General features: G+C 41.1%; 1 protein-coding gene across 4 annotated transcripts in view; it reads left to right on the plus strand.

Annotated features, from left to right (window-relative positions):
* The window catches only part of LOC114565674 (epidermal retinol dehydrogenase 2), a 76,355-nt gene that overhangs the window by 15,056 nt on the left and 34,462 nt on the right, over positions 1 to 26,837 (plus strand). For 3 of the 4 annotated variants that reach the window (XM_028593863.1, XM_028593864.1, XM_028593862.1), the window contains exons 5-7: positions 6,511 to 6,655; positions 14,650 to 14,775; positions 20,087 to 20,678. In XM_028593863.1, the coding sequence (XP_028449664.1) occupies positions 6,511 to 6,655; positions 14,650 to 14,775; positions 20,087 to 20,189 (374 nt within the window). In that variant the 3' untranslated portion in view covers positions 20,190 to 20,678. Of the gene's footprint in view, positions 1 to 6,510; positions 6,656 to 14,649; positions 14,776 to 20,086; positions 20,679 to 26,837 lie in introns of those variants that run through there. The other variant, XM_028593865.1, reaches the window with a different exon arrangement.

Here is a 26,837-nt window from a genome sequence, read left to right on the forward strand (position 1 = left end):
TGACTATCTGTTACCACCCCCATCGTCAGCCAGAGAGGACATTATTTCTTCAGCTTCTTCTTGCGTTGTCACCCCGGCGGGAGGTGTGCTAACAGTCCCCCGTGTTTCGCACCCTGGATGTGAACCATGGCCAAGATTATCATAGTTCACAAAAATGCAGTGCAGTGACAATAAAGATATTTCATGCACGAGACTTGTATATAACGCCTGTGACTGCCGGTGCGATTCTACCCGCGGTGGAGTCAGCTGTCACTCTGTGAGTAGAGAATCCAGTCTGCAGTGTTTAGACACTTCACTGATAAACCAGAGACGTGTACAGCAACAATGGACATGGTCAAAGTTTTTGTAGGCTATCATAGAAGTTTTTGTAGGCTATGATAAAACCCTCTCTTATCTATGAGCCTCTGTCTCTCTCCCTCTCTCCCTCCCTCCCTTTTACTGTTGTTGAAAACAACTGAAGGAGCATTCTCAGAGATGGGGCTTTTTTATTTAACATCAGGTAATTATTTTAGATAATTTTTCATTTACATGTGTTGCAGCTGTATATTTTCAAAAAGGAAAGGACCTCTTACATGTGGCTTTGACTTACAACTGAACATTTAGCCCACTATGTAAAAAAAAATAAAAAATAAAAAATATATTAGATATATATGGTTTATCGCCATTTAGACTTTTTGGTCCATATCACCCAACACTACTTGGCTTTATTAGTAGATGTTAGGTCAAAGTCTGTTTGTAGCCTGAGGCGTTCTTTATAAAGGTGAGGGTCTGGGTCAGATGCAGATGGTTTGTCATCAGTGTCCTTAACTTTTTGTAATAGTTCCGCCGTTTGGTACGTCTGAGCTCTACCGATAGCTAGGTTGGGCTGTATTTGCCGATAACCGATTAATCGAGCAATAGTATTTAGAATTGATACACCCACAGCAATGCTACACAAGCATGTGTGTTGTCTAAAACAGTTCTCCTACATATTTGGAGTTATCCAGTGCAAAAATAAACATAATGAGCATTATAATTCAAATAAAGGACAAACTATTTACATTTCTTCAAAAAAGGCCCAAATGTATGCCAAATCTCAAAACACATTCTTCTCTGTAGAACGGTTTAGAACGGTAACGGACGATCTCTGACCTGGAGGAATCTATCTTTCCCACTATATACTCTCTATTCTCGCTTGGATGCCCATATAAGGCGTAATGTGTGACGGACCTGCCTTCCCATTGGTTGAAAACCTAAACCAAGGCATCATGGGAGATTCCCTTGTCGGTAGCATGGAGTTAGCGGCAGAAAAGTCCAAAAACGTGATGAATTATGGACAAAGGCACAAGTTCCAGGATAGAAAATCACCTGTAAAGGCTAGAAAGACCCCAAAGACACACCCGTGACAGCTAATTCGGTACCTTTTTAGCTGCAGCAATCAGTAAGTCTCTACGTTTAACTGTTATTAAATTATCTAAAGATGAATCCGAGGTGCCGTTTGGGATCGTGGACGATCCATTTGGGTTGGACTTGTGTTTATTTTTGTCAGTTTTAACCGCTTGAGGTAAGTTAGCCTACTACTAATGTTTAGCGTCCTCTCAGCCTCGAAAGCAAACAAACATACTGGGCTGTTCTTTCTCTACTAATGCAGCATCTATTCAACAAATTAATAACTTTGATATGACAAAATGTACTGTATACATACCTTTTTGCTGTCGATGCTTTAAAAGCGCATCTGATGTCAGCCTTCTCCGCACAGCATGTGCTCTCCGTGCAGCGCGCAGTAACACATGTCGAAAATAAACAACACGAGGCATCAGTGATAGTTTTTATTTCGCCTCTAGAGGCCGCTATTGTAATGCATGATGCCAGCAGACCCTTCTCAGCTCTCGCGTACTGTGTAATGAATGATAGCACGCACTTCTCAGCCGCTCCAGCAACGGACGCAACCAGAAAATATTATCGGTATGGATTTTTGCCAATAACGATAGTTCCACCAATCAACTATTGGTGCCGATTAATTGATGATTCGGTCGACCTCTAGAAGCCTCCCAGAGTGTAACACTTTCCACACCCTGCGAGTCATTCAGCTCGAAAAATAAAGTGATTTGGGAGTGCAGGAATTGCTAACGGTGATCCTCTACTAGTAATGAAGAGTCTCCATGGTTTTGTAAGCCCAAGTTGTTTGGCAAAACAGGGCTCGAGAGTTAGACCAATTTGGTCGCAAATGCGCCCAAAATTTGTAATGGTGCGACTAAGATTTTTCCTAGGTCGCACCAGTGCACCTAACGTCCTCTCATCCGCTGCCTCTCCACGAACGAAGCGATGCCGTTTATATGTTGCGGTACATGACCCATTCCTTCTGTAAAGCCGTGCCTGTGTTTGGATCTCTCCTCCGCGCAGCCCCGCCCCCATTCACTCACACACCGGCCGGCTCACCTACAACATCGGAAAGCGGCTCATGGAGAGGCACAGCTCCGTGCTGACATTTGTCTACAGTTTTAATTGTTATTAACACAACTGTATATGGTTAAGTATGAGAAGGAAACCTGTATTGGTACCAGTGTTTCCGCTGGTAACTCTCTGTTATTGTGGCCGCCACGGCGAAAAACACAGAAGAAGTTATTGAATGGAACCACGGTAACTTCAGTTTGTTGAATAATAGTGTGTGAGACGGAGCCTGCTGGACCTGGGCGAGAAATGTGACCCATGGCCACATTATCATAGTTCATAAAAATGCAGCGCAGTGACGATACAAACATTTCATAGTCTACACAATACGTAGCCTATGTAACGCCGCTGACCCGCATTCGACCCGTGCAGGACCCATTCATAATGAGTCAGCCTTCACTCTGTGAGTAGCTTCAGTCCATCGTACTCCCCCTCTCTCCCTATATGAGCTACTGGGCTATCTGGTGTTATTGAAAACAAGTGAAGGAGCTTTCTCAGCGATATATATTTTTTAAATATATCCCAGGCTATTTATTTCAGATAATTTACATGTGTTGCAGCTGTATATTTTCAAATTGGGAAAACCCTGTCTTTGCATTTTATTTCAATCACATCTGTTTTGATAAAAGAGCTTGTGACAAAGTGGCTTTGACTTAAAACTGAACATTTAGTCTACTTTGTAAAAAATATAAATTAGAGACAGAGAGATATATATTGTGTATCGCCATTCAGCCGAAAAATACAGAGATATGATTTTTAGTCCTGGACTAGTGGAAGAAGAATTAGAATCAGTGTGGAGGGGCCCAGCTTGCAGAATTTTGATGCTAGGGAGTGTGGCAAGCTGGTTTAGCCAAGGCCAAAGGGGAAGAAGGCCAAATTACATGTGTTGGCCATTGGGCTGGGCGATATATCGATATTATATCGATATCGTGATATGAGACTAGATATCGTCTTAGATTTTGGATATCGTGATATGACATAAGTGTCTTTTCCTGGTTTTAAAGGCAGCATTACAGTGAAGTGATGTACTTTTCTGAATTTACCAGACTGTTCTAGCTGTTCTATTATTAATGATTATTTATCTAAAATCTGAAAATGTGTAGAAGAAAAATGTAACAATTTCAAACGTTGGAAAAAAACTAAAACAAACCTTATGGAGTTTTGATTTCAAAAAAGGTACTCCTGTTGTTATATAGTATTTATGTTCACATGTTATTGTTATTTGAACAGCTGAGCATTGAACCAGGTGAAGAAACCTGTTTATTATTTATTTATTTGATTTTGCAACTGTTCACTGAAATAGCCGGTTTCTATGAAACTACTTGTGACATGTCATATTTGGCTTTGAATTTGACTGAACATATGCTCTCACTTTGCGGAAAAAATATCGGGATATATATCGTATATCAATATTCAGCCAAAATATATCGGGAAATGACTTTTGGTCCATATCGCCCAGCCCTAGTTGGCCATCTTAAAAATTTCATTTATTAAGTGTATGTTGTACCAAATTGGGGTGCTCAAATGCCACTTATCGGTGTAGAGTAGTTGATTCTCCACCTGTTTAAAGTTGGTCATGTGTGGTGATAATAGGGCCATAGGTTAGCATACACTTTTTTGGAGACACACCTGCAAAGGCAAGGTCTTGTAGTCTTAGACTTCCAGAGGTTTTGCTCTATTGCTCTCTCAGCCTGTAGCTGAAAGGCTCTATGGTACACTTTAAGGTTGGGGAGGGCCAGGCCTCCCGTGTTTGTGGTACGTTGCAAGGTAGAGTATTTTAGCCTAGGTTGTTTACTATTCCAAATATACTGCCGGATTGCGGCATCAAGTTTCTTCCAGAAATTTATCGGTGGGGGTCGGGGGATTATTGTACTTAAGAAGTTCACATGATGAACTATGTTCATTTTAACAACAGCAATCCTGTACCATAGCAATGCCGGCAGCACAGACCAATTAGTCAGATCCCTTTTGAACACTACTTAGTATAGTTTCACAGTTGTCCTGGACAACTCGCTGTAGCGATGAGTGGATGGTGATGCCCAAATATGTAATTTTGCTTTGGGTTGGTATTGTATCACTAATAGCTGAGGTCACCTGTTTGTTGTTCAACAGGAGCAGATTAGATTTATTCCAATTGATTTTATAGCCGGAGATTGAGCCAAATTCGTTGAAGATCTTAAGAATGTTTGGAACAGAGTCCTCAAGGTCAGATATGTACAGTAAAGTATCATCTGCAAATAACGATATTGAGTTGTTATTGGATTTAATCTGGACATATTTTATTTTGCCTTGTGGCCTGGGCTAACGGTTCAAGAGAGATTGCAAATAGCATGGGAGATAGCGGGCATCCCTGTCTCGAACCCCGCGCGATGGGGAATGGCTGAGAATGCAGGCCATTGGTTGAGACTATGGCCGTGGGATTCACATACAAAGTACGTACCATGTCAATGAATTTGGCTCCCAAACCAAGCGTCTCTATTACTTGCCACAGGTAGTTCCATTGTAGGCGGTCAAAAGCCTTTTCCGCGTCCAGTGGTAAAACTGCTGCCGTTGTTGTGAGGTTTTTGGCTTCTTCTATTACATGGAGTAATCTGTGTATATTGTCTGCAGCTTGACGCTTTGGTATAAACCCTGATTGGTCAGGCTGGACTAGCTTCTCCATGAAGCGTTCTAGGCGTAGTGCCAAGACTTTGGAATAAAGCTTAATATCAGTCCCATTGAGGCTGATGGGCTTGTAATTGAACACTCCGTAGGATCTTTGCCCTTTTTGTGTATGACCGAAATTAGTGCAGTCTTGGTTTGTTGATGAAAGGTGCCCCTTTCAATGGCCGAGGTTAAAGTTTGTAAAATGATAGGTCCTAGTGTGTCAAATAACTGTAGTAAGAGTTCTGATGGAATTACATCCAACCCCGGTGTTTTCCCTTTTTTAGCGTTTTTTAGCGCTGATTTGAGTTCCTCTAACGTAATAGGTTGACCCAGTTGTTCTGCCTCCTCTGGGTCAAGAAGAGGCAGGTTTAGCTCTTTTAGGAACTTTTGGCACTGCGTCGGATCTGGATTGCAGGAGCATTCATACAACTTTGAATAAAAGGATTGGAAAGTGGCAGTGATCTCCTTAGGATTTGTTGAGATACCTTGGTCCGTGCGGATGCTGTTAATAGCTGCTCCGGACTTGTTTTGTTTTAATTTCAGAGCTCTTGAATAAGCGCCATGTCTATTTTCTTCATAGTCCAGGAATTTAGCTCGTTTGATCGGCCCATTTAGCCCCCTGATGTTAACAGAAAGGATTGAAAGTTCAGCCATCTTCAAAATTTACACGTCTCGAGTACCCTACCAGAATTCACTGATACATTTGTAATACAGGGTGAAGTGTTAGATCTTAGCACAGTGTGGTAAAAACACAAAGCATAAAATAAATCTCCTAACCCTCTGAGACCGCAGACCTGTAGGATACGTGGCCGCATCAAACGCAGCTCTCACAAGAACTCCAGCTCAAAACCGCCCCTCCTGTCACAGAAATTTGCCTCGCCAGTCTCGTGCTGCATTCATAGTTGTTGTAAAATACCCATTTCCCATTCAGTGGTTGTTTTTGTTGTTTAACAGGACTTTACCGGTGAAATAAGTTATTGTTATAAGTTATTATTATTACATTTTTAATAAATCATTTCATTTTGACTCTGTGGCCTTAGCAATAAACAAGCCGTTGTTTAATGTCGCCGAATGTCGTTTTGGGCTCCTATTTTTTATTTAATTTTTTTTAGCTCAACTTTATATTTTTGAACAGACAAATACAATTGAACAAGGTGCTCCTTTATTTATAAATATATATACAGTATACATTTTTATCAGTGAGTAAGTAAATTCCTGAAAATAACTGAAAAGGAGTAGGCCTTTTTCTTCTCTTTTGTCGTGTCCATAAATGTAGCTTCTGGAATAGTCACAAAGTTCCATTTATAAAACATAACATAACATAAGTGTTGACGCTTGTGTAGTATGACAGATTGGTTGGTGGCTCGTTCTGTGGATCCCTGATCATCCTTTCACATGTTTTTTTTTTTTTTTTTTCTCCTCTTCTCCCTGCAGACTACTGTGCCAGTAAGTTTGCAGCAGTAGGTTTCGCAGAGTCTGTGGGTCTGGAGCTGCTGGCAACTGGGAAAGATGGCGTCAAGACCACCATTGTGTGTCCGTACTTCATCAACACTGGAATGTTCAATGGATGTCAAACTAAGTAAGTTGACTGTTTTTCATTTTAACAGACCTGCAAGTGGTGCATGTTTATATTATTAATGCTCAAAGTACAAAGCACAAGTCTCAATAAGCTATGTTTGTTGCATTTTGTAGAATATTTTTTTTTGTCATATTGTACTGGGGTGGAGGCAGAAATCTCAGAATATCTCCAAAACTAGACAAATAAAAGCCAAATTATCTGCATGGAGAGATCCCAGTGTAGTACAGGTGTAACAGTACACAGTAGTTGTGGTTCGCTTCATACCCCAGTTTTGGAGTGGAGTTGGGTATTATTATTATTATTATTATTATTAGTATTAGTATTAGTATTAATAATAATAATAATAATAATAATAATAATAATAATAATAATTAATTACATTTTATTAAACAAATCTCAAAGTTATATTAAATAATACATTTTATTTGTAACACTTTATATTTAAACAAATCTCAAAGTTATATCAAATACGGACAAGTGCTAGGAAAGGGGGGGGGAGAGGAGGAGGAGGAGGAAAAAAAACCTTGTATTCAATGGAGTGATTTGAGGATGGGGGTGATGTGGTCATGTTTTTCGCACCCTCATTAGGATCCTGTAGGATTCCAGTTCTTTTGGTTCTTGATTCTGATCCTTTGATGGGCAGGGTGAAAACAGATCACATGCCAAACATATATATTTTTTTAAACTTGTACTGTGTGTGTGTGTTTCACTTTGCTGGATATACCAAGCTAACTTTCCCTTCACTTTCCTAGAGCTTGACGGATAGCTGACAAGAACTAGGGGGGGAAAAAGGCGCTACCATAATGCTGGCTCTTCTGTGTCTACCCTCAACAATTAAAGCCTGGCTTAAATTCCCTCAGGGCCTTTCACTAAGAGGAAACTCAATAAAAAGCCATTTTGCTGACACTAGATATCAAACAAAAGCCAGACAGACACTATATCGTATTAAGTTGCTCACAAAATACCCCCGCGAATCAAATCTATACTTCAACGTTAACCGGCAAGCCACTAAGCCTGTTTGGAAATGAACACCTTTGCTGAAGTGTTAAAGTCGTTAACGATGATAATGAAAAGGCGAGACAGCACTGCTGCCTTTTAAACGCTGACGGTGGCGATATCAACATGTATCATTGACAAAAAGGACAACACTAAAATGTAATAAAACTCTATTTGCATTGCCTTCCACCTTTTCTTCCGCCCCCTCTGTCTCTCTCTCTCTCCACACACACACACACACACACACACACACACACACAGAGTGCAGTAGACAAGCAAAACTCACTCACTCACTGAATCTGCAACGTTCTCTGTCAGGTAAATGTAGTACAATGTTTTCCTCTGAAGTAGAAGTACACTGTAAGTCAGTAGTAGGCTGTTTGCATATTAAGTGCTGTTGGTGATCGGCTGCGCTGACAGCAAATAGCTGTTGGTGATCGGAGCGGAGTAGAAACCTTGCACTCCGTGGCGCACGGCTGACTTGTGTGCTCGCAGCTCTTAACCATCTTCCCCATACTGCCTGAACAAAACAAAATGTAACTCTTTGTGCAGCGCTGTTGTGTCCAAAAAAGGGCAATGTGTAGTTGTTGAGGAACAGATGAGCAGAACAAAAATTCTTATTTTGGTAACACTTTCTATAAAAAACGGTGCAGCCAGGATGTTTTGGATAGGGTGGTTGTCATTACCCATTATGACCCTCCACCACATTTCTTAATGAGTCCAGTCTCCTGCCCAATGTTAAGCTGACCTTTTTGACCAGCTTGTCCAGTCTGCTGTTTTAATCTGTCAACAAACTGTAGCAAAAAAACTGGGTACTCGCCACCACAGTCTGAACATGAAAATGTGCAGCATGCAAGCTTTGTTTTTGTGATGTACAAACACAACATTTTTCAGTTGTTTTTTTTTTTGTACAAAATACACAACCTACAACTCAAAACATGAACACATCCCGCTTTGTCATCACCACACCCAGACAAAAATCAAGAAAAGATGACACAGTGACTACAATATTCAAAACCATTCAACATAATGGTATCAAAATAGACAAGAAACCATAAACCAAATAAAAATATGTATAAATTACAACACCATAAGCCCATAATACACGTCTCTCCCCAGCACAAAGCTTCTAAGGAGCCCCAACATGTCTTTTTTTTTTTTTATGTTATTGCCTTCTATTTTTTATGAATAAAGCTGAGGTTAAATGGGTTAACCAAGTTACAGTTGTATGTTAAAAACAAGAAGCTTAAACAGTCAGACGTGTCTTTTAGTCCTCTACTCTATACGGTGTAATCACACTACAGATCGCATCATACCTCTGTTGCTTTTATAAACCTTTTTATTTAGCTGTTGAGTCACTCAAAATACAGTACAGATAGGTGAATGCCAACTGTTGGTATATTTGGCAGGGTAGAGGCATACTCGTTAATGCAGCTGTTTAACACTTTTCATCTGCACGTGCAAACTCACACTCTCTCTCCAATAAGGTCTTTGTTTTCTATTGCATGTGAAGAAGTTGGCGTTGCACTGACAGGGTAGATACACACTTGTGAAATCACCCCGGGTCCACGAGACCCGTGCCAGCAATCATGCTAGAAAAAATAGCATCTGCAGTAAAAGGCATCCAAAGATGTCCATTTTCACCCTCTGTTAAACTCTGCGGATAACCCTCACCAGACAGCCCTTTGATTCCAAGCCATTAATTCATGTCAAAGTTAGCACTTTTCTCACTAGACGTAATGCAAATCCCCAAACTGTGATGTTTAGGGAACATGACCAGTGAATGCACCATGACAGACTGCGGTTTGGACCCAAGAGCCCAACATTGAGCTTCAGGCAGCCATACGTATATTTACAGACATATCCACATCCATTAGTATAATGTTTAAGTCATCACTTAGCTATATCAAAATATTGTAATTTATATAGTAGCGACCATCTCTGTTGATGATGCAGCCGTTTATCATAATGCGTATTACTTTGCGGTAGTTGTTTCCTTTTGAACTTCCTATTTTAATTATGGAAAACACTTTGCAACTTTGTTTTGAAAACTGCTGGATAAATAAAGTGCATTATTAAGGATTGTTAGAGTATTGTAGTGTATTCACACACAGTTGTGGTTGGGCGTATTGGCACCCTGTAGTCACCAGTGGAATTATTTCTACTGAGAGTTGTTCAGGCAGCATCTCTAATCACATCTCAGACGATGCCATAAACTATAATGATGAAACGTTTTTGATCACAAAGTCAATAATGCTCTCTTTGATCGCTCTGATGGCTTCAAATGATTGTCTATTATCGCCTCAGGCTACCTCTCTTCGGCTTAAATGAACCAATCACACAATTATGTTCTCCCCTCTGATCTCGCTGTCCTCCTATTTATTTCTTTTCTCTTGTCTTCTTCTTTTTGTATAAAACAAGTACATTGCCCGTTCAAAATGTGCCTGTTTGGAACGGGCTGATTGCTTGGCTTGTTGTGTAGCTTTCTCCAGAACCATTTTACCCCAAAATGACTTACAGAAGGACCCCAAAGCACTTAATATGTAACCCCGCTGTATAGCCTACTACTGACTTACAGTGTACTTCTAGATCAGAGAAAGACATTGTACTACTACATTTACCAGAGAATGTTGCAGATTCATTGCTTAACGTGGTCCATGTTACATGGATGTGTTTACTACTGTTGCCAGGCAGCCTGCTTTCCTTTACGTCCGGTTTCTTCTTCTCTACTACTTCTTGCTTATTTACAGATGATTTTGTCTGTACGCCCTCTGGTGTTTTGGAGAATACTGCAACGAACAATATGTTGAGCATAAACGTCTCTGTGCACGCTCATAGTGCGTGCCACGCACGTTGTCGCACTCGAGGATACCAGACGCTTAACACTTCAGCAGGGGTGTTCATTTCAATTGCCAACGTTAATGTTATTATTTTTATAAGTGAGCAGCACACTTAAACAACTGGACCCATGATGAGCATAGAGTGAGAAGGAAGGAGTACGGTCTATTTGATCTAGTGTCGGTTTATTGAGTTTCCTCTTAGCAGCGCTGTTTTTCCCTCAACCTTTTTACCTCAACCTTTATTGTTTGGTGATTTAGTTTAATTTACACTTTATTAATATCCAATGCTGTCCAAACTGATCCAAATTCCAAAGCCCAAGTTCATTGGGTACCCAGCAAACCAATTGTGAAGTAGATTGGATGAACGGTTGATCAGCTATTTCATAGAGAGAGACACACACACACACACACACACACACACACACACACACACAGAGAGAGAGCGGGAGGTTCCCCGACTTATTGGAGCGATGCTTTGTCACTAATCATGCAGATTTCTTCATCTCTTCCTTTCTCTGTGATTGTTTTAATTCAAGTGTGTCATCAAGAGGTAATGGATTCCTATAGATGTTCTTGTCTTAGATTTCTTGAGGGGTTTGTGTGTGTTTCTGTCTGGGTGTAACTGCCCATACAGAAAGCCACAGTGCTAGGTGGTTGTGAGATTGACTGACCTGTCATGGCAGAGGAGTATAGAGGAGATGTGAGAATCCTACTTTTATGTGAAGGTTGGACGCGTCGGCTTTCATTGATCACTGTCCGTCGGCATCTGTCAAAGGCATCCAGCTGATTGTCTGTACGGCATAAGAGAATTGGTACACAAGAAGAAAAATGGTAGTATGAGGAAAGCAAACAAACGACACAGAAGTCTCTTCTCATTTTTTTTTATCTTCATCTGATCAAGTCAATACACAGAGCTGGCAAAAAATTACATTTGAATGTTCCTTTACTTTAAAACTGAGCGTACACCTCTGTAGGTGCCATAGCAAAAGTTTGTATCCGATTTCCCTTTTATTTATTCTTATTTATTTTCTTTAAGTGACAAATACATTACCGCCGCCTGCTGGCATGGAGAGTTATTTCCTCTCACGCAGGTGCAGAATGTAAGTGGTACGTGGCCGGAGGCTGTAGTCTCTGCATTGTGTTCCAGTGCAATTTTTTTGGCCAAGACAAAGGCGACATGGGCCGACGTGAGGTGACGCCACAGTCGGCCTTTGTCGCCGCTGGTTCTCTGCCGTCGGCTTGGTGTGTCAGGGTCTTTATTTGTAATGACAGCCCTGAAAGCTAGGGACCTCCAAGGGACAAAACTGGAACCAAGATGAATAGAAAATGAAACGTTATGGGCGCCCAGATAGCTCAGTTGGTAGATCAGGAGCCCATATATAGAGGTTTACTCCTCAACGCAGCGGGCCCGGGTTCGACTCCGACCTGCGGCTCTTTGCTGCATGTCATTCCCCCTCTCTCTCCCCTTTTCATTATTCCTGCTGATTCCTCAGGTCTGTATCCACTTTTGTCTTTATGAAGGCTCAGTTTTTCGGTTCGACAGCTTATAAAAACCTAAGTTCTAGGTTCTTTACAGTGTTGGTAGTACCCACATACAAGCTTTTGGGCATTTTTCTGTGTTAAGTTGTTTTCCCCTCTGTGGGCGTGGCTTTTCCAAGTATGACGCAATGCGCTCCATCTCTATTGCACATTTGTGTTACTAATAAGACTAATAAAACATGTTGACTGTGGCTTTACATTACTGATATGGTCAGGTCTGCGTGCACATTTTCTTTAGTCCCAACACACACACTTTATCGTTACCCTGGTAGCCAAACTGTAGTCTCTGGCCCATGATGGAATTCTTATTTCCAAGTGTGGCCCTTAGTGAAGTTGAGTTTGACACCCCTGCTCTACAGAGTGGACTAGCAACATGACTAACTCAGGTCTTTTTTATATAAAGCTCTTAAAGCTATAGTGCATCCACATGATACAAGCCTTCTGTGACCGAGCAAAATTTGAGCAAAGGCATAGCCCTCAGAACCACAGAGCTTTTCAACCTCTTTCAGCTCATTGTTTTGGTTTAACAGCCCACATGTGTAGTGTTTCGGTCAAGTCTCACTGCTCTCAACGCAGTGGTTTCCAGCAGCATCAGTGGAAACCGCTTTAAATAGCCACTGTACACTACTTGCTCAGCAGACAGACAAAGTCGGAGTCTAGCTGGTAAACATAGTGGAGCATTTAGCAGCTAAAGGGACCGATGTTTCCCTCAGGAGTTGTTAGACCAAAAACGGCTACAAGAGAAAGAAGTGTTAAAGATTAGTGACCTGCTGTTTGATGTATGAATTGTCTATTTCTTCCTACTTTTGTGTCATACAAAACACAAACTTTATCTAGCTCTAACAACTTATAAGCCCGAGGTCTCTGTTGTGACACGTAAATTGGTAGACATTGGAATAAGAGTGACTTTCTTTTTTTATACACACACACACACACACACACACACACACACACACACACACACACACACACACACACACACACACACACACACAAATATGCAGGGTCATTGTGGTACACTTCCAGATGTCCTGGGGTTAGCTTTTAAAGGTGTTTTGAGACTTGTGTCCATCCCTTTTTCTGTCTCCCTGCCTTCATCCATCCAACAGCCCCCTGAAGGCACCACAACACATGCTTTACACCAGCACCAAACCCCTGACCTGTCACTTTCTACTTTTCACATCTGTACTCTGTACAATCTTTGACATTGGTCCAGTATTAAGCGAGGTTGCTGCAGTCGGCAGCGGTGAAACAAGCTACAATGTTAAGTTAATTGGACAATTGTCCAGCTTGTATTTACCTTAACAAAAGTGCTGTTTTGTCACTGACAGGCTCAGATTAATATTCTAATTGTCTGACAACATTATGGAAAGGATCCCTTCAGAGTTAGACCTTTAAAACCTCCTTTGAGACCTTTCTATTTAAACAGAAACAGCTCTGACGTCGCTAGCGGTAAACCTACCAGACTCCATTAAAAAAAAAAAAAAAAAAAAAAAAAAAGCAATTCTTTTAGCGTGTATAGAGCCAATATATTTTCACATGTAAATCTGTAAACCAGATTCCTCCCTAGGGAGGTGTTCCAATAGCTATTTGGAGGGATTATATCTCCAACCTGGCCTGGGAACGCTCGAATCCCCAGTCGGAGCTGGTTAACCAAGTTTGGGGTCCCCTGTTGAGCTGCTCCCCCGGTTTGGATGGATGGATGTAAATCTGTAAACCATGTGTTTATTTCAACCAAAACTAGTTGTGATGGTTGCAAAAGTGGAAAGACGACCCAAAACGCCTTTTCTTAGTTTTATGTTAAGTGTATTTTACGGTGCTAAAATTACTGTTGATTTACATGGAATCTGGTAGGTTTAGCGAATGCAATTTTGCGAATGTTTTTTATGTTTAAAAAAAGGATCTTACTCTTTAACAGAACCTACTTAGAAATCCTTCCCATAAGTTGTCAGACACTTAGAATATTAATCTGAGCCTGTCAGTGGCAAAACGAGCACTTTTGTGAAGGTAAATACAAGCTGCACAATTGCCCTATTAACTTACATTGTAGCTTGTTTCGCCGCTGCCGACTGCAGTATTGCATGTTACGCCAAAAACACACCTATGACGTCCTGCCGTGCGCTTGGATTGTTAAAATAGGGCCCTTAGTCCTTATATTTAATAGAGCTCAACAGTGACCCTCTTTCTGAACGTCTCTAGTTCCCGTCGCCTTCCCGTCTGGCGAAATTGCACCAAATTTGACACAGCACGTCATTGGGCAATGTACCCGCCAAGTGTGAAGAGACACACACACACACACACACACACACACACACACACACACACACACACACACACACACACACACACACACACAAATGGAGATTCTGTGCTTTATTGTTAGGTGGTTACATCTGCATCCTGTGTACCTGAGTAAACAATCAAACAAAACCAAAGAATATTCCACTGAGAAAAATCCGTAAACTTCCACATATGGTTCAGACATTACATTTTAAAGGGATATTCCGAGCCACAAGTCATCTCTCGCAGTGCAAACGGGGAACGCAACAGTTGGTGAGTGGTTCAGTGCTGTTAGCAGTCGTAGTTTTTTCTCTGAATCTTTTTTCTTGTGTTCTTCAGGTGGCCAAGACTGCTGCCAATCCTGGATCCAGACTATGTAGCCAAGAAGATCATCAATGCTGTGCTCACAGACCAGGTCTTCCTGCTGATGCCCAAGAGCATGTACCTCATCACTGCTCTCAAGAAGTTAGTGTCTACCTTCTCTGTTCTCTTCCACAGAACCTCTCTCTACAGAGTAGTTCATATCCTCTGAGTCAATAGTGCCGGCCTTTTAGAACTACAGTAAAGTATGTCCATCATTTATATTTTTAAGCCTGTATGTCAAGCCTTAAAGTCTACTGCCTGTTATTTTTAATAGGCCATGCTTACACTAATGGATAAATATAAATCACCACTATTGTCAGACTCTAAAAGCTTTCTGTCCTCACAGAAACACAGTTACACAGACATGGCCAAAAACTCTGCTCAGTCTCAGCAGGTTAATATTGGGTTTCAAAAAGTAAAGTAAACTAAAGTTTCTGGATCACAGGTCATAATCACTACCACTAAAACAGCCAGAGCCTCAGCCATTTAACATTGGGACTTAAAAAATTGAATTATTCCGTCATCTCTCCTGCTTGGATTTTTCCTGAATACCTATTCTGCACATTCCTATGTTGACACAACAACAGAATAACCTTTAGAAAACCAAAAAGGTGGGTTTTTGGTGTTGTTTTTCACCAAACACCCCCCTTTATTTGCCAGGAGCAGCACCGATTAATGTCTGTACTCTCCTTCGCCTCTACTCTGCAGCCAAATTTGGATTAGTGCGCATTGGGACAATGAATGGGACACAGAAACTAATTTGCAGGCCGCGTGCGTGCGTGCATGCATGTGTTTGTTTATGGCCTCCTTGATGGTTTTGGTAATCCATGGTTTGGGGCTGTGGAATAATTGAACTGTAGTTCTGGGTACAGCTGCTTTATTGTTTTAACAATGAATCTACCACAGACTGAGTGAATCCATGGATGTCATCCGTTACGTCAACAGTGTTGTCCTGAAACGTGCTGCAGACTGAGTCGTGTAGTGCAGACTGTAGGGCGGCCTCTGATTGGTTTGACCATTACCTGACCTCACATGTCACTGGGCGCATGCGTCATAGTTTGGTTACATACTTTGACCTCAACAAGATGGCCGCATGGTCGCTCTTACTGAACGCAGACCTGCCAACCTGTACGCATTTTGCGTTGTAGATACGCATTTTGACATCAAAATACGGTGATACGATTTGTCACTTTAAACTGTGCGAAAATCAGGTAACTGCTCTGAGTTCACTCGTTGATGGTAGTAGGTGGATAAAACCTATGGCTAAAACAGCGTAGCAGCCACAAGCATGCTGGAAAAAAAACTAAAGAGTTTGACCAATCACAACGTCGGGTTCCTTTCTCTAATGTCAAGCGGGGATATCGGGGGGGATGTACTGATGGTAAAACAAAAGCATCAGATGCAAGTTATTCCTCCCTCATTCCCGTTTAGTTTGGTTGGTTTCCCCCATATATCTGTGTTTCCCCAAGGGAGGACGGTGCTTGCAAAGGTAAACTGATTTGATGTAGAAAGGTGAAATGAATTAATTTACGTAGCCTACCTGTCAACTTTGGAGAAATATTATTTATATTATTATTATTATTATTAATAAAGCCTTGCATTTGGTAAACAAAGTCTTGGATTTTGTTACAAAGGTCTTATATGTTTTGCCTTTTCTAGGATTAAGTTCATACCGTAACAAAATTAACTGTTACTAATGTAGGCTAATTAAAAACTGACCGCAGCCCGTCGCTGGATGCACCGGAGGACCGAGACACAAAGGAAACATGCCTCTCTGACCGGTACCGGCAGGTTAGCGGTTAAACTGAGTGGAGGATATGCGGAATGTGTCGGTGTTTGTCGGACCTTGGCTGGCCGCTCAGCGCCTTCAGACAAAGCTCAAGCTAACAGGCTAATGGCTTATTAGCTAGCCAAACACCGAGCGGTAACATCTGCAAAGATTGGCTCTGTGAGCGCATTAATCTGCTCGGTGTGTGTCTTATAACAAACAAAGCGAGCAGCCGACGGACTATAACACCTATTGATCCATGCAGGACTTCACTGTGAGCGGACTGTTTAGAGATGATGTGACCGGCAGGTAACGTCAAAGGTTATCTGCTACTGTAGCAGAGCTGCAAATAAACTCTGTGTTCTGCAGGTATTCATGCACGACTGTTGTTGGTGATTTCCAGAGGCGGAAGACTTACTCAGATTATGTATTGCAGTAAAATTTAGAAAAAACAGTGTTGTAGAGTTACAAATGTCTTGTCCGTTACAAGTCCTGCATTCAACATCTTCCCTATGTAATAGTACAAAAGTATTATCAAAATATACTTAAAGTACCAAAAGTAAAAGTGCTCATTATGCACTGTAATATATTTTATTGGACTATATTATGATCCAATTAATTGTATTTAATATAATTGTTTTGTTTAATTCAAGTAGCCTACTTGAACATAATTATTTTCTAGGGTTTAAAATGTATACAGATTTGACATTTAATGGCATTTTTTCCACGTGTGTGCAGCCGTGTTCATGAACCAGAACTTCGACAATAAATCAGTAAATTCCGGGCGCCCAGATAGCTCAGTTGGTAGAGCGGGCGGCCATGTGTAGAGGTTTACACCTCGACGCAGTGGACCCGGGTTCGATTCCGACATGCGGCCCTTTGCTGCATGTCATTCCCCCTCTCTCTCCCCTTTCACTTCTTCAGCTGTCCTATAATTAAAGGCCTAAAATGCCCCAAAAAATAATCTTAAAAAAAAAATAAAAAATCTGTAAAATGCTACTCAAAAAAATGTTTTGAATGCTGTATAGTTTGGAGCCTCAGTAATATTGATACATGTCAATGTAGTGAGTTCCTGGGACCAACAGGTGGATATTTAAGTGAGGACCGAAAGAGTGATATCCGGTGGCATTTCTGGCGGCACCGGAGCAATCACAGAAGGGGAACGTTGTGGATGTAGACTACAGGGCTCTGAATTTACCTTTTTGTTGCCATTCTCAGCAATGTAGTTGGCTATAATCCTCGGTCGGGGTCGGGTGGTTGATTAAAATTGGCCTGAGCAATCTGGATTTGCACACAGGCACTAGGATTAATGAGTAAATAATCTGATTGGCAGCTTCATATAGAGCTGCAAAGATTAATTGATTAATTATCAACTGTTACATAAATGACCAACTCTGATAAACGATTAATCAATTTAAGTCATTCTTTATGAAAAAAAGTCAAACTTGTGTGATGTCAGCTCGTTCAATGTGAATATTTTCTAGTTTCTTCACTCCTCTGTGACCGTAAACTGAATATCTTTGAGTCGTGGACAAAACAAGACATTTGAGGATGTCATCTTGGGCTTTGGGAAACACTGATGGATATGTTTCAGCATTTTCTGACATTTTAGGGACCAACCATCTAATCCATTCATCCAGAAAAAATCCACACATGAATCCACGATGACGATAATCGTTAGTTGCAGCTCTAGATCACTCATTGGAGAAATGCCTAGCAATTGGTGCTGCCAAAGTGTCTCAGGAGAAAGTGTTGTGACGAGTCTCAGTCAGGTGGGCTGTTCATTTCCCAGCTGCTTTTCTGACAGCATGTCAATAATCATGTGTTGAGAATAGGTTTAGCTGGAGTTCACTGAGTTAGTTGATAAATCCAGCAGCCGCCTGCTGGAGGAGACGTTCACACTTCAGTATAATCGCTACTGTCTGGTGCTAATAGAGCAATTCTTCTGTCTGCATTCAGAATGCAATTTCCAATTATTGTTTGGCTACTGTAAAGTAGTACCACTAGTGCTGTCAAACGATTAAAATATTTCATCGCGATTAAATGCATTAATGTCATAGTTAACTCGAAATTAATCGCACATTTTTATCTCTTATAAATGTCCCTTGATTTCTTTTTGTTCCATTATTTTTTTCTCATTTTAATGCTCTTATCAACATGGAAAAGTGGATTGGCTTGCTTTTGTCGCCTGGCTTTGACAAGGGGGTGGAGAATTCCCATTAGCTGTGTGCTTGGCCATCAAGTGGTATTTCAGATTGGACGTGCTGCGATGATAGCTCAGTTCACAACGACAAAACGCACAGATCACTTTGGTCTTGTCAATGGAACCATTTGGCAACTTTTTAAAATAAACTTTCCATTCAGAATCTTATTGGCATCCATTTCGGTGTCTCGCGCTCGCTTTCCACTCAAAACGTAACGTTAGCCTAGTACTCTTTGGCCGGCTCGCAAGCCCAAACAAGTGTTTGCCTATTTTATTTGCGGTCTAGCTAGATCTGGTGTGGTGTTGTAGTTTTTATAACGTTACTAGGTGTTGCAACAGCATGTGGAAAAGAACGACAAAGTTTGCTAGGCCAAAAAGATTGTTAATCTCGCAATAAAAAAATGTACGCCGTTAAAATGGGTTTTGCGTTAAAGCCATTAATAACGCATTTAACTGACAGCACTTACACCTTTTTATGGTTTTTAAATATTCAATTTCTAACCACCAACATTTTTAAAGCGCCCATATTATGCTCATTTTCAGGTTCATAACTGTATTTTAAGGTTGTACCAGAATAGGTTTACATGGTTTAATTTTCAAAAAAACACCATATTTTTGTTGTACTGTACAGCTCTCTCTCACTGCTGCAGATCGTCTTCACCTGGTTTCTGTTTTAGCTACAGAGTGAGACCTCTTTTCTTCTTCTTCTGTACTATCTTTGATTGCACTCGCACATGTGCAGTAGCTCAGATGTAGAGCATGTCAGCTAGCTAACTCTAGAGACAGTAAAAGAAAGCCTGTTTCTCCAACTTTGGTCAGTTACAAGGCAGGATTAGCTGGGAGACTTCTAAATGAGGGTGCACATGTAAGTAGTTCTTTTGTAGATTATGGTGAACTTGTGTGTGTTGTAGCAGTGCTTTGCTATTGAGAACGAGGTAGCATGCTAACGCTAACGCTACGAGCTAACGGTTGTGGTTAGCCAGCTCGTTTTTGGATTGTGACGTCACAATCTGAGCCGATTTTGAGCAGCTCACCCGGAGACTGAAGGCAGGACACATTCAGAAACCGTATCTCACTCAAAACAGCATGGATGGATTTTTTTCAAAGTTTGTATGTGTGTGGAAGCACCAAAATAACACCCCAAATCCCAGAAAATGTTTTTTTCATAATATGGGCACTTTAACCATCACTTACTTGTATGTTTGAAAGTTTGAACAGTCTTGTGCAGTCTCTTCAGGCCAGATGGAAACCAAAATCCTATAGAGGCTGTATGAGAAATGTGATCAGAAAAACTAGCACAAAAGATGTGGCAAAAGATAGAAGGTCTGACAGAGACACTGTATGTTGATGCACTGCCTGCAGCTGTGAAAGCAGCAGAAGTAGATGAATGTGTTGTATATTTGTTCCCTGCCCTCATCCTGTCCCTCCATCATCCTCTTCAGTGTTGTGCAGTGGAAGCAGGCCTCCCTCCTTGGCTCTTACCTGGGATCATCAGTCCAAGGAGACTGCCACACTAAAACCAGTCTGCACTACAAACTGCACTAGTACACATTCAACATGACATTTGTTGTCACTGTAGAACACAGTTGGGGCAAGCTTTTTCTTTGGCCTCTGGCAGTTTAGTGTGCATTCAGACAATCCACTCTCCCTGTTACCCAGAGGCACAACTAAACCTGTTTGTAATGTCATCAAAAGACAAGACGGTGCAGAGAAACTGACTGTTTGCTCAAGTTTTTGTTTCTGCAGGTCCCTGATGATGATTTTCAGAGCATTAAAGCTTGCATATCCAGATATACTGTCCAGTCAGCTGTGTGCTCTGTGTCTGTAGAGTAGCTCCAGGTCATATCATCAGGACTCGGCACACAACTTGTACATGTTTTGATGAAATATAAATGTTATTTTTTTTATATCCAATATCAATTGAGTCACTTTGAGTAAATAAAGACTTAGGCACTACAATGCCCTGTCGGTCAATTGTCCCTGCAAATGCAGATATTGAAAGTGTTTAATAAAGATTGTTGATTTTGTCATGAAGCTGAATTGTGTGTTTTATAATTAAGCCAAAAATCCCACAAGAAGGGTGTATAACAACCAAGTCCCACTCCAGACACTAAGTATGTAAAACTACCGTATTTTTCGGACTATAAGTCGCTCCGGAGTATAAGTCGCATCAGTCAAAAAATGCATCATGAAGAGAAAAAAAACATATATAGGTCGCACCGGACTATAAGTCGCATTTATTTAGATTATAAATACAAGTGTTATTCAACTACACAATAGCACACAGAATAATACGCTGAATACGGTAGGTGTCCGGTATGTTAACGTAACACATTAACAGTTATTGAACTATACAATAGCACACAGAACAACTAGCTAGCAGGGCGTGGAGCATGGAGGTATTAAAAGGCGTGGAGACGTAACTGCACCCTGAACGAGCCCCTCCCGACTCGTTCCTCCAGCTCTGGCCGTCTCGCTTTCAGCCCGCGATTAGCCGATTAGCTTTCTTTGTTTTCTTCATTGCAGTAAGAGTCACCTTTTCGCCAGTCTCCCTCATAAGTTTCTCCCTCATTTCAAACTCTCTTTCTGCTGCTCGATTACCGTTTTCGGCTGCATATTTTACTACCTGCAGTTTGTTATCTCTTTTCTTTCTCAGTTGTCTTTAGGGGGAGTGTTCTAGTTGTCACAAGCCTAGAGCGCCCTCTCGCGGCTGTAGACGGCAATGTTTTCATGTAAAAACATGTTAAATTATATATATTTTGAGATATAAATCGCACCAGACTATAAGTCGCAGGACCAGCCAAAGTAGGAAAAAAAGTGCGACTTATAGTCCGGAAAATACGGTACTCCGTTTTGATCAATATTTTGTTTAACATTCAATTCAAATTCCGGAAGAAAATTTTACAGTGTGCCTACTACTTGGTGCACATCCGAATAACACTAGCTAAGTAGATACATATGTCACACTGTGTGTGTGAGAGAGAGAGAGAGTTATTTACATTGAGTCTGGTGGGTTTAGCAACACAAGCCTCAGCAATTCAATATATATAATTTGCTTAAATTTTTGTGTGTTGAAGTACTACACTACCCACAATCCTTAGCATAACAGCAATGTATCTGATTGGTGGAGATCTCTGTGTGTGTGTTTTTGTGTGTATGTACCCTCTCTCTCCCCCTCCTTCCCTCTCTTCTCCCTCCCTCACTCCTTCTCTCTCCCTCCCTCCGTCTCTCTCCCTCTCTCTCCCTTTAACTCTCCCTCTCATTTCCTCTCTCTCCCTCCTTCCCGCTCTCTCCCTCTCTCTTTCCCTCCTTCCTTCCCTCCCTCCCTTCCTCTCTCTCCCTCCCTCCCTCTCTCTCCCTCCCTCCCTCTCTCCCCCTCCTTCCCTCCCTCTCCTTCCCTTCCTCCCTCCCTCTCTCTCCCTTCCTCTCTCTCCCTCTTTCCCTTCCTCCCTTCCTCTCTCCCTTCCTCCCTCCCTCTCTCTTCCTCTCTCTCCCTCCTTCTCTCCTCTCTCTCCCTCTGGCTTTCCCTCCTTCCCTCCCTCCCTCTCTCCCTCTCTCTCCTTCCCTCTCTCCCTCTCCCTCTCTCTTTCCCTCCATCTCCCTCCCTCCCTCTATCTCCCTCTCTCTCCCTCTTTCCCTCCATCTCTCTCCCTCTCTCTCCCTCCCTACCTCTCTCTACCTCCTTCCCTTCCTCCCTTCCTCTCTTCTTCCCTCCCTCTCTCTCCCTCCCTCCCTCTCTCCCTTCCTTCCTCCCCCCCTCCCTTCCTTCCAGAAGTCTCCATGATAGAATGTGTGTGTGTGTCAGAACTTGTTGCTATGGTGATTTCCACAGTGCAGGGGTAGGGAGGGGGAGAAAGTGTCTTCCATGGGTCAAACATATACATGTATTAATGATAATTAATCCTCTTAGGTTTCTTCTGTAATTCAAAAACCGTGGGTCCAAACGGCAAAATATTATGATCACCAGAAAGATAAAACTATGGCGAACGCATTGATGTGGTTTTTATGTTTGTGGTATGAAATATATGGGACACAGAGCAGGTAACAAACAGAGAACCATCTGCATCCTTCAGGTACTTTTTTCAGTTTCTATCGGCAGTTGGTGTGTCTACAGCAAAAAGTTTGCATCCAGTGGATTCCATAGTTACATGTCTGCGACCGTCACAAAATGTCCTACATTTTGACCAACAATGATGTATGAAGAGTGAAAACTGTATGGGAGAGAGCAATTTGTTTGGAAAACTTTCAGATAATCATAATGCAGTTTCACCCTCTACCTCTCCGCATTCTCTCCCCATACAAACACATTGGAAAATCTCAACCGGTCTGAAAAAGTACTGCAGCTTCATTTTTTTTTAGAGTTTCTATTGGCATTTGGTTTGAAAGTAACAAAAAGTAAAGGTCCGATGGATTCCATAGTCACATGTCTGCGACCGGGATAAGATTTCCTACATTTTAAACAACTATGATGCATGTTGAGTGAAAACTGTACGGGAGAGAACATTTTGTTTGGAAAGATTTCTGAGAATCGTACTTCAGCTCCCCATTCTGACTCCCACTCTAACTCTCAACATTCCGGCCCCATACACACACGGGAAAATCTGAAACGGTCTGAAAAGACGACGATACGTAAACTGTGATTTCGTAGAAACCGTGCTTGATATCCGAATGCCCATTCAGCCCAATAAAGGCCAAAGTCTTGTCTTCGGTTTAAACTTTAAATTTTTTTTCTACATTAAAAGTTTTTTGTTTTTTTTAAAGGCGATACAGCATGGTCCCAAATACGGCTTGTTTTGAGCGATGTTAAGCGATTTCCCGACGATTTCCCATTCAAGTATATGGGACAATTTTGCGCGTTTTTTTGCAGATTTCGTGAAAACCGTGCGGCAAATCTCTTAGAAAACACATAGCACACCATTCCCGAGCGTTACCCACGTGATGATGTCATGTGTGTGCGCGCGTGTTGGCAACGCTTCGTGAGCCTTAGTGGGACAAAAAACAGGCGGAATAATAATAACTAGAAAATTCCGGAAGAAATTTTTACAGTGTGCCTACTACTTGGTGCACATCTCAATAACACTAGCTAAGTAGATACATATGTCACACTGTCACAGAGAGAGAGAGAGAAAAAAATACGAGTTTGATGGATTTAGGATGCTTAAAGTACTGATTATTTATATGGAGTCTGGTGGGTTTAGCGACACAAGCCACAGCAATTCAATATATATATAATTTGCTTAAATTTTAAATACATACAGTGTTGATTTAATGGTGAAGTGTTAATTGTCTTAACCTTTTAGAGCTATACCTTTTTAAAACCTATTTAAGACCTTTCTGTTTACCAGAAACAGCTATGAAGTAGCTAGCGCTAAACACACCAGACTCCATTTAAAAAATAGTACTTTTAGCGAGCATAGAGACAACATATATTTTCACATGTAAAACGGTAAACTATGTTTTTATTTCAACGAACACTAGAGTTTTGATGGTGGGAAAAGTGTAGAGAAGCCTAAAAACGGCTTTTCATAGCTTTATTTGTTTTCTGTCGACTTTGAATGAAGTATGTTTTACGATGCTTAAAGTACTGATTATTTACATGGAGTCTGGTGGGTTCAGCGACGTGAGCCTGTTTTAACATTGAATCATTAATTGTCTTAACCCTTCAGAGATAGACCTTTTTAAAACCTATTTTAGACCTTTATGTTTACCAGAAACAGCTATTAAGTAGCTAGCGCTAAACACACCAGACTCCATTCAAAAAATAGTACTTTTAGCGTGAATAGAGCCAACATATTTTCACATGTAAATCGGTAACCTATGTGTTTATTTCAACCAACACTAGAGTTGTGATGGTTGGAAAAGTGTAGAGAAGACCAAAAACAGCTTTTAATAGCTTTATTTGGTTTCTGTCGACTTTTAATGTAGTGTGTTTTATGATGCTTAAATGACTGTTTATTTACATGGAGTCTGGTGAAAAACAGCTTTTGGTGATTAGGTCTGAAGTCAGTCAGTTGGTCAGTTAGTCCATCATTACATCATGTTAGCTGAGAAATAACACTTCTCCTTCCTTCCTCTCCTCCTCCTCTCATCATCACAATAGAGATAAAAGTCTGGCCGACGCAGTGATGTGGTTTTAAGTTTTCTTGTCCTCTCCTTTTCTTCTTCTCCTGTGGCAGTATGTGTTGCTAAAGTGATTCAACACTGCTTGAGTAAAGGCCATCGACACCAAAGGTATATAGTTAATATCGTTAGTAACAGCTTATCTGAGCTACCTTTACTCTGCTTTCCTGTAAAGAGAGGACAACATGGCCTACAGTAAAGAGGAGGTGTGTGAGGGTGTGAAGTTGTTGCTATGGTGATTTCCACAGTGCAGGGGTAGGGAGGGGGAGACAGTGTCTTCCATGGGTCAAACATATACATGTAATGATAATTAATCCTCTTAAATTTGTTCTGTAATTCAAAAACCGTGGGTCCAAACGACAAAATATTATGATCACCAGAGAGACAAAAGTCTGGCGAACGCATTGATGTGGTTTTTATGTTTGTGGTGTCAAACATATGGGACACAGAGCAGGTAACAAACAGGGAACCATCTGCATCCTTCAGATACTTTGTTCAGTTTCTGTCTGCAGTTGGTATCAAGAGAGCCAAAAGTGGACGTCTGTTGGATTCCATAGTTACATGTCTGCGACCGGCACAAAATTTCCTACATTTTGACCAACAATGATGTATAAAGAGTGAAAACTGTAGGGGAGACAGCAATTTGTTTGGAAAACTTTCAAAGAATCATAATGCAGCTTCACCCTCTAGCTCTCAGCATTCTCTCCCCATACAAACACAATGGAAAATCTCAACCGGTCTGAAGAAGTACTGCAGCTTCAGTTTTGTTACAGTTTCTATCGGCAGTTGGTTTCAAAATAACAAAAAGTAAAGGTCCGGTGGTTTCCCTAGTCACATGTCTGCGACCGGGACAAGATTTCCTACATTTTGACCAACTATGATGTATGTAGAGTGAAAATTTTACGGGAGAGAGCAGTTTGTTTGGAAAGAAATTTCAGCGAATCGTACTGCAACTCTACTGTTTCTATCGGCAGTTGGAGTGTCTAGAGCAAAAAGTGTACGTCCGGTGGATTCCATAGTGTCTGCGACCGCCACAAGATTTCCTACATTTTGACCAAGTATGATGTATGAAGAGTGAAAACTGTAGGAGGTAAACCAATTTGTTTGGAAAAATTTCCGAGAATCGTTCTTCAGCTCCCCACTCTGACTCCCACTCTAACTCTCAACATTCCGGCCCCATACACACACATGGGAAAATCTGAAACGGTCTGAAAAGACGACGATACGTAAACTGTGATTTTGTAGAGACCGTGCTTGATATCCGAATGCCCATTCAGCCCAATACAGGCCAAAGCCATGTCTTCGGTTTAAACTTTTAATCTTTTTTCTACGTTAAAGTATGGCGATACAGCTTGGTCCCAAAGGGGGCTTGTTTTGAGCGATGTTTAGCAATTTCCCGACGATTTCCCATTAAAGTATATGGGAAATTTTGCGCATTTTTTTGCCGATTTCGTGAAAACCGTGCGGCAAATCTCTTAGAAAACACATAGCACACCATTCCCGAGCGTTACCCACGTGATGATGTCATGTGTGTGCGCGTGTTGGCAACGCTTCGTGAGCCTTAGTGGGACAAAAATGTGGCGGAAGATGGAGAATAAGAAATAAGTATGAGAAACAATAGTCATTGTGCCGATTGCTGCTATTGCAGCACATCGACACACTGAACTAGAGAATGCAATTTCTGAAGAAATTGCGGTGTGAATGCTGTATGTTGAAAGGCTGACGCTACACTGCTGATTGCTGACTTGAATTGTGTTAGAAGGTAAAGTAGTGAGAATAGTTGAAAAAGTGGGAATGGTTTTAATAGTATGAATTACTTTGAAATGTTGAATAATACCCAGAATGTTTGAAAATGTTGGCATGTTTTAATTGTTTTTTTGTTGAAAAAGTGGGAATGGGTGTAATTAGTTTGAATGTCTTTGTAAAGTTGAATAATACCGAGAATGTTTGAAAGATGTGGAATATAATGATTTCATATTTTTAATTAATTTTAAGATGAAGCGGAATTTGAATGAAGAAGCAGCTAAAGGAGAATGAATGAGTCTGAAAAGCAGGAAATATGTCATATTGGGC

The sequence above is a fragment of the Perca flavescens genome, chromosome 12 (genome assembly GCF_004354835.1).
Source record: "Perca flavescens isolate YP-PL-M2 chromosome 12, PFLA_1.0, whole genome shotgun sequence".
Taxonomy (NCBI): Eukaryota; Metazoa; Chordata; class Actinopteri; order Perciformes; family Percidae; genus Perca; species Perca flavescens.